Source organism: Arvicola amphibius, chromosome 3, assembly GCF_903992535.2.
Source record: "Arvicola amphibius chromosome 3, mArvAmp1.2, whole genome shotgun sequence".
Classification (NCBI taxonomy): domain Eukaryota; kingdom Metazoa; phylum Chordata; class Mammalia; order Rodentia; family Cricetidae; genus Arvicola; species Arvicola amphibius.
The window spans coordinates 142,223,335-142,237,178 of NC_052049.1; the positions used below are offsets into that span (position 1 = coordinate 142,223,335).

The following is a 13,844-nucleotide window of genomic DNA, read 5'->3' on the forward strand; positions in this document are numbered from 1 at the left end:
AGACAGACGATCAAAGGACCGTTCCCTGCCCTTACACAGTGAAATTAAATTCATCGTGTGGCAATCGCACGCAAGATAATCGGAACATAAGATTTCACGAGGAAACTGTCTCAGTTGAAAAACTCCTCTTCAGCATCCCCGTGTTCTTTCATCTTTCACGAAAGAGGAGCCAAATTCTGGCTGACAACCAGATGAAAGCAGCTTCCATACTGTCTATCTACAGCCTGTGCTTATTTGTTAAATGTGATATTAATTACTGGAATGGGATCAAAATACTATCCGTTTATTCCATAAGCGGACTTGAGTCAGGAGGAGCCGCACACATCTATCAGAGCTCTGCGAGGAACTCACAGCCCCACAACTCCTGGAGGACGAGTACAGACCGGAAACGCGCGATTGTCCCCATTTCCCAAAGCATGTGCATGGAGCGACCACCATTCACAAAAGAAACAGGAGCTAAACAGAACAACAGGAGGCTAGTGCCGAAGACTTCTTTAATTGGCTGTTTTCTTAAACCTATCCGTCTTTTTAGCCGCGTAAGATTATGAAGCGTGCCTTCTCTCTGTGGGGTGCCTTTTGACTTTTTCATCCTCGCTATCTTGTAGGAATGAATTGTGAAAATTCTTTCTTCGGCAGTACAGAATCACCACTTGCTAGGATACCACACTCAACCCGTTTTTTGTTCGTGTGTGTGTGTGTGTGTGTGTGTGTGTGTGTGTATGTATGTATGTTTTGTACAAGGAATTGAACTCAGGGTGTCATAACTATACAGAAAGAGCTCTACCACTCAGCTGTATCTCCAGCCAGTTCCTCACTTGTTAATTTGAGACAGGTTCTTGCAAAATTTGTCCAGGCAGTCCTTGATGTGATGACCCTCCTGCCTCTGTCTTCTGAGAAAATAGAATTACAGTCTTGGCCTAGCAAACCTGGCTGGGAGTCCCTTTACTCTCAACGTACATGGAGTTTTCAGTTAGGTGTAAGTGAAACACAGAGCTTGGGGTGTCCTTGCCAACCACCCCTTTCCAGAGCTCCCAGGAAGCTTAGAATTAATGCTATCTCTCAAATAGAGGAAACTCTGTGTGAGCACACAGGACTTTGGGGCAAGCATTGCTTTGGGTGGCAGGGTAAATTCCAAGTGATGAGAAAGGACACAGTTTACACGAAGGATAAAGTAAATTATTTGTAAGGGTTGGACATAATGAGGGATTTTACAGAGCTAAGAAATGCAAACGAATTTCTCTCTCTCTCTCCTCCTCCTTCCTTTCCTGCCTTTCTCCCTTCCCCTTCCCTCCTAGAAGGCAAAGGACATGGAAGGAAGGGGTCAAAAGTACCCCCTGGGCAGCTGAAGGTGCTGAAGATAAGGATTTCTACACAGTATCCCAGCTCCTTGCTTCTTTCACAGTTTAAAGGGCAGTTTCACATCAGAGATGGGCAGCCATTTAAGCAAATGGCCTAGCTAAGCTCCCTAGCAAACTGGTTATAACCAGGCATATAGTACCCAAACAATAAAATACAAGAATTTCTGTCCTGACACATGACACTATTCTTTAGTTCAAGAGGACGGCAATTCATTATAGAAAAAAAATCTGCAAAAGCAAGGCTCTAATTAAAATATGGTTTTTGAGTTTTTTTTGCACAGGAACTGAAGTTTTCTTCCTTTAACATCTTGGTTTCATATGTAAAGTTACTTAATAATTTAAACAAGATGTGGGAGTTTAGCTTAGTCTCAAGCTCAGATTCCAATAATGAGAAGTACCAACGTTCTTTAATTAAGGTTCTTCAACTATTTTTGGTAATGAGTTCCCAGCAAAGCTGAATCATTTGTGTTTGGATTAAATTAAATTTCCTGTTTCTTAAGTTGTTACATAATTTAGAATTTTATTAACTCAATGAGACTTTCTTTTTTTTTGACAACTATTATATTACTAAAAGTTTGTAGGGTTTTTTGTTTGTTTGTTTTAGAACCAACATTCTATAAGTTGGTAAAGTACATTGTGAATCTAAGTGGTAATTCTTTGTGGTCCATGGGCTATGCCAGCTTCTGTTCATGACCAGCTGGTTCTCAAAAATTTAATTTATCACCGGGCGGTGGTGGCGCACGCCTTTAATCCCAGCACTCGGGAAGCAGAGGCAGACGGATCTCTGTGACTTCGAGGCCAGCCTGGTCTACAAGAGCTAGTTCCAGGACAGGCTCCAAAGCCACAGAGAAACTCTGTCTCGAAAAACCAAAAAAAAAAAAAATTAATTTATCATTTCCTAGGCTGTCATTAAAAAATCTTTGGGTCCCATCTTTTATGAAAACTGAGATAACTATAAATTTATACTATTATTAGGACACCAGTAAAGACCCCAGGTTATTTTTCACTCAAGTAAAGGCTGAAGTCAAATTTGTCATACTTCTGTTTCTACAATAAAAGTTTATTTAAACGTCATGCCAGCTAAACTTATTATTGATGTCTTCATAGTTGAAACCCATGTTAAAGCCACATCATTTTTTCTTGTCTTTGCTAATGAAAGACTATATATTACCATTTGAAAGAAATCCCAACTACATAAAAAACCTATCTTTTCAATTAGTCAATAAATCATTTTTAATTCATGTGCATGTGCATGTGTGTGTCTGTGTGAACACATGCCATGCATTTGTGGTACTCCATGGAGGTCAGAAGAAGGCACTTGCACACCCCCAAGCTAGAGTTACAGGCAGTTGTGAGCCCTTTGACACAGGTTCTGGGAACGAAACCTGGGTCCTCTGGAAGAATGGAAAATGCTGTTAATTGATGATCCATCTCTCCAGCCCCCCAACTATATTTTCACTGGTGAGCAGAATAAATCAGAGCAGTCAAAGATTTCCCAAACATTAGACAAATGTCTTTGAAGCTGTTTATTATGAATCTAAAGTCAAGAGGGGTGTAAACTTTTCTCTGAAAAGACATTCAGTGGATTCTCTGAGGGCTTTTATTTTCATCTTAGATTTAACCATGTCTTTCAATCGTACAAAAATTTCATCGATGATTGCCCTTCATCGCTAAGGAAACTAACCCAACTAAGAGTTCGGCAGAATGATCTACAAAGACATCTGACTTTTAACTCTAGGTGAATAGGATCCATGTCACAGAGACTCTTGAATCTGAACCCATTTTCAAGTAGGTATAAAAATAATCACCTAAGTTGTACCAGACGTCCATCTCACCGCTCAGAGTCCTGACTTCCACGATCGTCTGCCCCAGAAAGTCATCCGACTCCTTCTTGAAGTGCTGCTTCACTCTGGATTTAATGTCATCATCTTCATCCCATACTCGGACCTTGATTCGATCTGTCGAGTTATGGCACTCACTGTAAACAAACGTGCACAGGTCAGTGACCGCTGGCTGCTGCTCTGAAGGGCACGTGGTGTTGGAGGCCGACTGTAAACCCGACCAATTAATAAAGAGATATCTACTGAGTTATAAATGGATTCCCCAGGATTGCTTCCAGCCATGGGTGTTGCAGATAGCCAGTGCAGGTAGATGGGAGAAAAGTATGGTTCGCTCAACAACAAATAGGCAAAATTATATCCCGTTCCAGTCTATTGCCTGTACCTGAGACAGCAGAGTCAAACATGCAATTTGCAACATCTTCTTTGACAACATACCCATGCCCTAGAAATCCCTCATATGGACAATAAGCTAATTTCATTGCCAAGGACATCGAGAAAGGGGTCAGAGTAGGAAACCATGGCACAGTTACAGGCAGGTATTTTACATGCTGATCATTTCGGTGTGTAAGGTTCTGGTCTCTGTGACAGAGTGCCTAAGCTAAATTCAAAGGAGGAAGGATAAACTCTGACTGCCGGCTTCCTGGATTACAGTCCATGGTGGACCCCTATTGCTTCAGGCCTGAGGTGAAGCTGAGTACCATTCTGTGCAGGATGTGGAATAGAAGTACTCAGGAGTAGTAGCTAGGAAGCAGAGGCAGGGAGAATATAGGAAGATCACGGGAGAGAGGGTAGGGAAGATGAGGGAGGGGGACAAAGGAGACAGAAAGGAATAGGGAGGAGAGGAGGGATGTAATCAACTCAAGAAATTAATCATCAAAAGAACAAATAGTCCACTAAAAAAGTGGAGTACAGACCTAAACAGAGAACTCTCTGCAGAGGAATCTCACATGGCTGAAAGACACTTAAGGAAATGCTCAACATCCTTAGTCATCAGAGAAATGCAAATCAAAACAACTCTGATATTCCATTTTATACCTGGAAGATTGGCCAAGATCAAAACCACTGATGACAACTTATGATGGAGAGGATGTGGGGTAAAGGGAACACTCCTGCATTGCTGGTGAGAATGCAAGCTGGTAGAGCCCTTTTGGAATCAGTGTGGCAATTTCTCAGAAAATTAGGAAACAACCTTCCTCAAGACCCAGCAATATCACTTTGGGGTATATATCCAAAGGATGCTCAATTGTGCCACAAGGACTTGTGCTCAACTATGTTCATAGCAGCATTGTTTGTCATAATCAGAACCTGAAAACAACCTAAATGCCCCCTCAACTGAAGAATGGATAAGGAAAATGTAGTACATTTACACAATGGAGTACTACACAGCAGTAAAAAAATAATAACATCTTGAAATATGCAGACAAATGGACGGATCTAGAAAACATTATTTTGAGTGAGGTAACCCAGACCCAGAAAGACAATTATCATATGTACTTACTAAGTGGCTTTTAGACATGAAGCAAAGTAAACCAGCCTACAAATCACAATCCCAGAGAACCTAGACACCAATGAGGACCCTAAAAGAGACATACATAGATCTAAACTCCATGGGAAATAGAAAAAGACAAGATCTCCTGAGTAAACTGGGAGCATGGGGATCTTGGGAGGGGGTTGAAGAAGAGGGTAGAGGCAGGGAGAGGAACATAGAAAAATGTAAAGCTCAATAAAATCAATTTTAAAAAAAGAGAGGAGCAGAGAAAATGTAGGGCTCAATAAAATTAATATAAAAAAGAAGGGATCACTGGGCTGAGTATGGCAATCCACATTTGGAATTCTAATTCCTGGGAGGCCTAGATTGGAGAATCCTATGCCCTGGGACAAAGACATTTCCAGACAAAGAAAGCAAAGTTTTTTTTTTTTTTTTTTTTTTTAAAAAAAGGAGCCTGCAGGATTTTTTAAGTTTTAGTTTTGATCAAAAGTTTAAATTTATTTCAAAATTAAATGGCAAGAAAACTATAGAAACTGCAAAAAAAAAAAATTCTAATCTTGTGATTCTGCAGAGGACAGCCAGGGTCTCTGCATGTCTCAGTGATTCTGTTTCTCTATTGTGTTCATACATGAGAAGGGTTTCAGATTTACAGGAGTTATAGTGCTCACAGAGATCTCATGTGTGGCTCCTCTCAAAGTCCCCTCCGTTTTACAGGCGACATCACAGACATTTTCACAGCTGACACGTGCCCACTTTTATGTTCTGAGATCTATTTAATCTTTTATTAATCTTCTTTTGCAACTGACTTGAACCTTTTGTTTCACACCTAAGTTTTCTGAGTGTATGTAAGGTTCACAGCTCAGATGGAAAAGCGATCACTGTTGGGAACCAGGGAATATTGAGTGTTATAGCTCGCGTGGAAGAGCGCTCTGGCAGCGGGGAGCCAGGGGATAGCACAGAGCACAGTAAGCATAGCCGCTTACAGCACTGCTCTAGGGAAGGTTTCCCCAATGTGACAGCTCTGCTGCCCAGGAAAGGGCTTCCTAGGGAACTTGTTACAACTCAGCTCTGGCGCTCCAGAGTGTAACAACTCTGTTCTGCTAGGGGAAGGTTTCCCTAGCCAAAGGCTTACAGTCCTGCTCAACTCTGCTCCACTTCTGACTTCCCCAGCGAAGTTGTAACAACTCTGAGCTGTTAAGGAAAGGCTTCCCCAGGGAAAGTGTTACAGTTCAGCTGTCTCCGCTCTAAAGAAAGAAGAACGTCTTCACACAAACCTCACTCAAGAGATTTATTGGGAGGGAAGAATCCAGGAAAGTGGCTGCATCTACCAGGGTGCAAGAAGAGCAGCTGCAAACTGAACAGGCACAGGGCTTATGTAGGGCTTCTTAGGGGCAGAGTTTTCCCAGGGAGAAGGGGAATTGGTTAGTTTTTCCCTGCTCAGAGATTGGTTCATTTAGTTGGTCAGGGGCACAGATGGCTGATTTCAAAGCCAAACTGTGTTTCTTTCACTGGCCTTTTTAAGCCTTTGGGCTCTAGTTTTGGGGATGGGACAAATTTATTTCACTGACTCTGATTCTAGGGACAAAGTGTGTTTCTTTGGCACTGATTTCAGAATCAGGGTGCATTTCTTAGGTTCTGAATTCAGGGCTAAAGCATTTCTTTCACTGTCTCCAGTCTCAGAGCCATGTGGGTTTCTTTGGATAGTCCTTTTACCTTACAGTTTATCCTTCAATTTTTTTAACTAGTTCAACACTTTGAATGATATAGAGTTGGTCTCCATTTATTATTTATTTGCTATTATTTATTATAAAGAGCTACATAAGGCATTTTCCTGTGAGCACATATGATGTCTGTTGAGCCCATTGCCTTCTCATTGCCTCTTGATACCTTCCTCTTTGTTCTTTGCCATCCCACTGGTCCCCCTAACTAGTTTCACCCCTTTCTTTGTGTCGTATACACATGTCTCTATGTAGCTATACAGAACCTAGAAACCACACGTGAGAGAAACACGCAGTTAGAGTGGCTATTCTGAAGTCATGGAGTTTCACATTGGATCTTACACTTTTCACTATCAGTTATGCTGTTGTGCACTTATCTACCACATACACAAGTCAGTGAAAGAATTAAAACCAGAAAGACAACTAGCTTTATACCCTCTTTCATGACTCAGGTGTCCATTCCACAGTGGTGACTTGAAAGCATCTAAAATGTGTAGTTAACTTTGTAGAGGAGACGACATTGACAGGGCAGAGTCTGGAGATTTTTTAATCACCACAAGATGGAAAGCCAGGGCATTTTGAAGAGTGGAGTATAACAGCTGGCCCAGCTGTGCTTGGTTTATCGATGAAGTACACAGTCTGCCCACTGAGACACATTTGCAATAAGTTTGAAATTTGTCAAATATGTGTTATAGTAGGTTGACACTCACATCAGAGCTGGTCAGACTGTGGGCAGAGGTTCAAGGGCTAGACTAACAGAGGCTCCCTCTGCCTGTATGCCGCCTCCACCCCTCTGGTACCTTGGCTGAGAACATTGAATATGGAACCCTGCAAGACTGAAGAAAGTCTGCTGCTCAGTTATCCTTAGGGGTGGTGTGTGTGTGTGTGTGTGTGTGTGTGTGTGTGTGTGTGTGTGTGTATGCGTGTGTAAGAACAGATGCTTCTAAGTACAACTTCAGAGATAAAGTGCTGTCCCAGGATGCTTTTAGCATCTTCCTTCCCCCAGTTCCCCAAGTCTCCAACTGACAGTGATTGAGTAGTTAGTGGCAAAAATTAGATTAAAGGTGATACATTCTCTTCCTTCCCCTGAGGCTGCTGAGCATTTGGTAGCGGGAGAGGAATTAAGACAGTGGATTCAATAGCTAAGAGGTACAATTTCTAGGCTTATGTAGTTACTTATTCATAAAATTGCTTTGGAGCCCATTTCCTGGAAGCCTGGTAAATTTTCCAGGAAATAGAACTGTTAAATATGCCTCTGGCTTGTCTGGCTTTAACTGCAGGCAACTTGAATCACTTAACTCACAGCCACAGGAAGACCACACACTTGTACTTCCTGGGATGACCTTTTTTCTTTGCCTGTCATTCAGTATAATGCAATCCTGTCCAAAGGCGCTGAGAGTCTAAGTGGTCGTATGGTGTACCCCACGATCTGGAGGTCAAATGATAGAATGAACTCACCAAGAAAGAAATGCCTAGGCTGTGGAATTGATTGACTAAGAAACCTCTTTAGATATACAACAGAGAAGGCAAACATAGCATATATTTGTTGCCCAAAATTATTAATTTTCTCTGAACTAACAAGCTTGATGATTCCCAATCTTCCTTTTTACTTAGCTAGAAGGTTTGACTTGCTTTCTCTTCTTTCTCTGCAGATACCCACTGGGAGTGTGGGAGGAAGACAAGGTATTCTTAATTTAGGTCACAAGATAAACAAAGAACCTGGCTAGATGCTTATGAAAGAGAAAAGGGTTACCCAAAACTAGACGTGGAAATAAACTCAACAAGGTGGCTTTCAGAGATGAGCACGGTCTTAGACAAGAGAGAGGATGACTGTGTGATTCAGTAAGTCTGGGAGGAGGAGCGCTGAATATGGTCACTGAGTCCTCAGAGATGGGTGAAGGCAGAGGCTGTTTGGTTGCTTATACCACGCCTTGTTTTCTTAACTTTTCTCATTTTCTACCCCCTCCCCTCCCCTGCAACTGTGTGTGGGGGGGGGAATGTCTGACACACCTTTGAAGTTGATCTAGGATCAATGCTCCTCTGTGGCCGCCTCTTTTCCTTCCTCATTTCATTCCCAGACCCTAACTAAGTCCAAACGCTCTTCAAAAGGCTTGAGAACAGCACAATGAGAGGAACTGGGATGGGGCGCTCAGGTTTCTATAGCATTCCTAAAAGGGATGTATCTGGAATTCTTGTTGAAAGAAACTTATATCGTTTTTAAACAGAACGTCTCGTGTATCCCAGTCTAGATTTGAATTCACTATTGTAACACACATTATGGTGATAATTTTTTTTTTGTTTGTTTGTTTGTTTTTCGAGACAGGGTTTCTCTGCAGCTTTTTTTTTTTTTTAGAGCCTGTCCTGGAACTAGCTCTTGTAGACCAGGCTGGCCTCGAACTCGCAGAGATCCGTCTGCCTCTGCCTCCCGAGTGCTGGGATTAAAGGCGTGCGCCACCACCGCCCGGCTGGTGATAAATTTTTCTGCTCAGTTTTAGCTCAATGAAAAGCTGGCGGTGGGAGGAGCTGTCCCCACCTGCACTTCAGACCCAGGCATGTTCATGTCTATTATCCTTCAAAGACCCTGCCATGGGTCAGGTTGGCCACATGGCTCTGTAATGGGGGAAAGAAAAACAGTAAACAGCTCAAGAGTAACACAGTTACAGCTTTGTGACGAGCTGGAAGGTGAAGATTGTAACCTGTTACTGGTGTTTATCCCGTGGCATGAAAATGTCTGCCTAGGGAGGGAGAAGTTGGGAGTTCTGGACTTGGAACTCCAGCGTGACAATTTCAAAGCTTCCCCAGTCCTTCCTGCGGGAGGAGCACGGTTCCCACTCTAGTGACGTCATCTCTAGCTGCGGCTATTTGCTCTTTTGCTTGGAAGCCTCATCTGAGGGGACCCTCTGCTCCGCCTTGGGGCTCTAGATTGGAACTCCAGCGAGCTGCTTCCCAAGCTGGTTTTCTGCAGTAGTTTCTAAGCCCTGACGTGAGGCTGCAACCATTCATTTGCTCTCCAAGGCTGCTGAGGTCACCTCTGCTGGAGTTCTGAGTACCCGCTTCGAGGCCCGTGGTGCCTGTTTACTGCTCCTTGGCTACCCGCTATGTATTCCTTCACTTTGCTGGTTTATAGACGGAATAGACTCAAATAGTCAAGAGCGGAAGCTCGGCTATCATAGGTCATTCTCTTCCAACGCAGCTACGCATGAGTATGACCTTCTGAGTCAATGTCCTCCGCTGCCACCCCACAGTGCTAAGGCGACAGGTGTGATCAAGGACACAAGTGGTGCAAAGCGAACCAGGGCTTTGCGGGTGCCAGATGAGCTCGCTGCCAACTGAGCTACACCCCAGCTGCCTGACTTTCCGTTGTGACTAAGCCACCACGGAAGCTGGATGTGAAAAACCAAGCCTGATTCTAATTTGGATTTTGGAAAACATCAAAGCCACCCTTTGCTAATATGCTCCTCACTCAGGATTAAGTCAGAAAGCCTAACTGAATAAAGTATCAATCAATTAACAATACAAAGACCCAGGAAACTGACTTGTTTACTAATATCTTCAGTGACTTAAGATAAGTTTGAGGGAAGGTGGAGGAAATGGGAGGAGGGGAGGAAGTAGGAACTGGGATTGGTATATAAAATGAAAAAAGATAGTTTGTTTTCTTTTAAAAAACATAAAATTTTAAAAAGTGGAAAAAAGATAAGTTTGGTGCCGTCTGTGGGGTTCTCTAGCTGCTTACTTACTATCTGATTCATCACTTTGACATTCAAAGGTTTGCTTTTATGAGAAATAACATAAATTATAAAAAGAACTTGAAAACAAGAAATAGATTACACACAAGAGAAAAACACCTTTCACACAGAACAAAGAGGGGAGCACGATTTTAATAAACCTGAACCTTTGCAGCCATACATAATCTGGTTAAGGAGCTAGCCAGAGCTTCTGGCCTATTTTTCAGTTTATGGATTTGGCTCTTTTTAGCAAGAGAAATAAGATATTTTGTTGCCGAAACATTTTATTAAAAGTAAGCCAACTATTACTATAATCAAAAGATTTGCTCTGTAGTTTTTCTTTAGTTAAAAATAATTTCCTGCCTAAAGAGTGAAGTAAATTTCCAGTTTTACATGTTTTCATTGTTAAAGGAAGGGCTGGTGCTATTACTAAGGGTGTTATGCATTGTATAGCTTGCTAACTTAAATACACACAACACACGTGCACATACACATGCACATGCACACACACGCACGTACATCTTACTTTACCACACACACACTCACACACGGACACGCGCACACACACATACACGTATGTATATACATGACACACACATGCACACTCATGCACACATGCACACACATGCATGCACACACGGACACGCACACACACATACACGCATACACACATGTACACACACATGCACACACATGCACACAAACATGCATGCACACAAGCACACACACACAAACACACACACATCCTATTTACCACACCTGACTCATACCACCAACCTTCTCTACACACATCAACTCCCCCAACTCCCACATATACCACATATGCACACCACACATGTACACACATACCACACACACCCCCTCTCCACCACACACACACACACACACACACCACCCTCCTATACACACGACCTACACATTTATTTATTTTTTGACAGGTGTTAGGGTCATATTGTTTTAATGAAATATCACCACCAAAAAGCCAGTTGAAGAATTTATTTGGCTTAAACTTCCACATTGTAGTCCATCACTGAAGGAAGTCAGGACAGCAACTCAAACAGGGCAGGATCCTGGAGGCAGGAGCTGATGCAGAGGCCATGGAATGGTGCTGCTTTCTGGCTTGCTCATCCATGGTTTGCTCAGCCTGCTTTCTTGTAGAATCCAGGACCACAAGCCCAGAGACGGCCCCACCCACAATGGGGTGGACTCTCCTCTATCAATCACTAGGTAATAAAATGTCCTACAGCTGTATCTTGTTTTGGCATTTTCTTGGTTGAAGATCCCTCCTTTCAGATGCCTGGAAGTTGTGTTAAATTGACATAAACTTAGCCAGGACAACAGGATTACTGTATATGTGTTCTCTTGGTTTTAATCCATAGGTGCTATAATACCTTGCAGCCAGTCACTATTGGGACAATTGTGTTTTGGTAGCCATCCAAAACGACTAATTTCTTTATAATTACTTATTACTATTTTGCAAATAGTCCCACTGATGGAGGACTCTCATTGGTTAATAAAGAAACTGCCTTGGCTTTTTGATAGGGCAGGATTTAGCTAGGTGGAGTAGACAGAACAGATTCTGGGAAGAAGGGAAGTTAGTCAGACGCTTCAGGCAATTGCCATGCCTCTTCTCTCTGAGACAGATGCCATGGAGCCAGCCACCAGGTCAGACATGCTGACTTTCCCGGTAAGACACCACCTCGTGGTGCTACACACATTACTAAATATGAGTTAATGCAAGATGTGAGAATTAGCTAATAAGAGGCTGAAACTAATGGGCCAGGCAGTGTTTAAATGAATACAGTTTGTGTGTTGTTATTTCGGGGCATAAGCTAGCCAGGTGGCCGGGAGCTGGGCGGCAGGAACACAGCCCGCTGCTCCTCACTACAGTCCCACTGAACGTATTTTAGATTTAGTTTTCTAAGTAACATCCAAACATGTATCTCTCATGACTACACCCAGAAGAAAAAAAATCCTTCTAACCCACATTAGCAGAGGATATCCTAGTCTTAGAGGCCTACCCTACCTAAGAGATGTCATGACATCAGTAAAACCTGATAGTCTGGTGGCTGTGTTTGTGCTCAGTCGTTTCCCTTGATCCCTGCGCTGAAGGGCCTTTCTAAGCAGATGTTAAAAGGAAGCTTCACTGGGAGTTGAGGCAGAACTAGGCCTCCTATGCCCCATGTCCCACTCAGTAACTCTGTTTCAGCCAAGAGGCTATAGCTAGCGAGGTCACCATTAAAAATCATGCTTGTGGAAAGTCGTTTCCTAATTTTCTGAGAAATCGACCACCGACCTTCCTCAAGACCCAGTAATACCACTGTTGGGTATATATCCAAAGGATGCTCAATCATGCCCCACAAGGACATGTGTTCGACTATGTTCATAGCAGCATTGTTTGTCATAGCCAGAACCTGGAAACAACTTAAATGCCCCTCAACTGAAGAATGGACAAGGAAAATGTAGTACATTTACACAATGGAGTACTACACAGCAGAAAAAAATAACCACATCTTGAATTTTGCAGGCAAATGGATGGAGTTAGAAAAGATCATTTTGAGTGAAGTAACCCAGACCCAGAAAGACAATTATCACATGTGCTCACTCACAAGTGGTTTTTAAACATAAAACAAAGAAAACCAGCCTACAAATCACAATCCCAGAGAACCTAGACACAAATGAGGACCCTAAGAGAGACATACATAGATCTAATCTATACAGGAAGTAGAAAAAAGACAAGATCTCCTGAGTAAATTGGGAGCATGGGGACCTTGGGAGAGGGTTGAAGGAGAGAGTAGAGGCAGGGAGAGGAGCATAAAAAAATTTACAGCTCTAAAAATCAATAAAAAAATCATGCTTGTGGAGAATATGCAGAAACCCTAGCTACGTGTGTCGACTTACCAAACAAGATTCTGTAACAGTTTAGCCAGTATCATATCAGAACCCAGTAGAAGACACATTGATGAGAGGTGGGTTCTACAGAAAGGAGCCAATGTATCTCTCTCTACACCTGAATTGAAATCAGTTGAGTGCTTCTATCAAAATCCAGTTAGAAGGATTTCTGAAGATCCTTAGTTTATTCTTCATCATTTTCTGCTATAGTAATTACACTCTAAAATATCTTCTAGAGACTGTAAGCAATCTCACTTCAACTCAGGCTGGGCAGGAGGGCAGGGACAGAAAATTCTACAAACAGGAGTGTGCTGTAAGAGCCGCTCTGAGGCCACCTTTCCACAAGCAATTACATTCTCAACTTACAGCCGAATTCCCTGAACTCTGACTCACTAATTGGAAACAGGATGAGAGATTCGGCTTCAACACTTCCTCTCAGCGAGTTACTGTGAATTATGAAAGTTGCCGTCATTCAAATATTGGTTTCTTTTTTTGTTGAATCAATATCTCTCATCTTACTATATCTAAATTCTTTAAAATTATTGAAGTGGGAAGACAAACTGATACGTTAAAAATATCAGTAGAGACACTGCTTGTATTTTTCTTTTTCTTATTTTAAAAAATTTAATTTTACATGCTAGTCCCAGTTACACCCCCTCTTCTTCTCACACTCTCTACCTTTCCTCATCCCACCCCCATCCATTCCTCAGAGGAGGTAAGGTCTCCCTTGGGGAGTCAACAAAGTCTGGTATACTAAGTTGAGGTAGGATCAAGCCCCTCTCCCCTGTATCAAGGCTGAATAAGGTATCTTACCAAAAGGA

General features: G+C 42.4%; 1 protein-coding gene across 2 annotated transcripts in view; it reads right to left on the reverse strand.

Annotated features, from left to right (window-relative positions):
- The window catches only part of Unc13c (unc-13 homolog C), a 417,871-nt gene that overhangs the window by 206,324 nt on the left and 197,703 nt on the right, over nucleotides 1–13,844 (reverse strand). For both annotated transcript variants that reach the window (XM_038322705.1, XM_038322704.1), the window contains one exon: nucleotides 3,167–3,336. In XM_038322705.1, coding sequence (XP_038178633.1) covers nucleotides 3,167–3,336 — 170 coding nt within the window. The remainder of the gene's footprint in view (nucleotides 1–3,166; nucleotides 3,337–13,844) is intronic.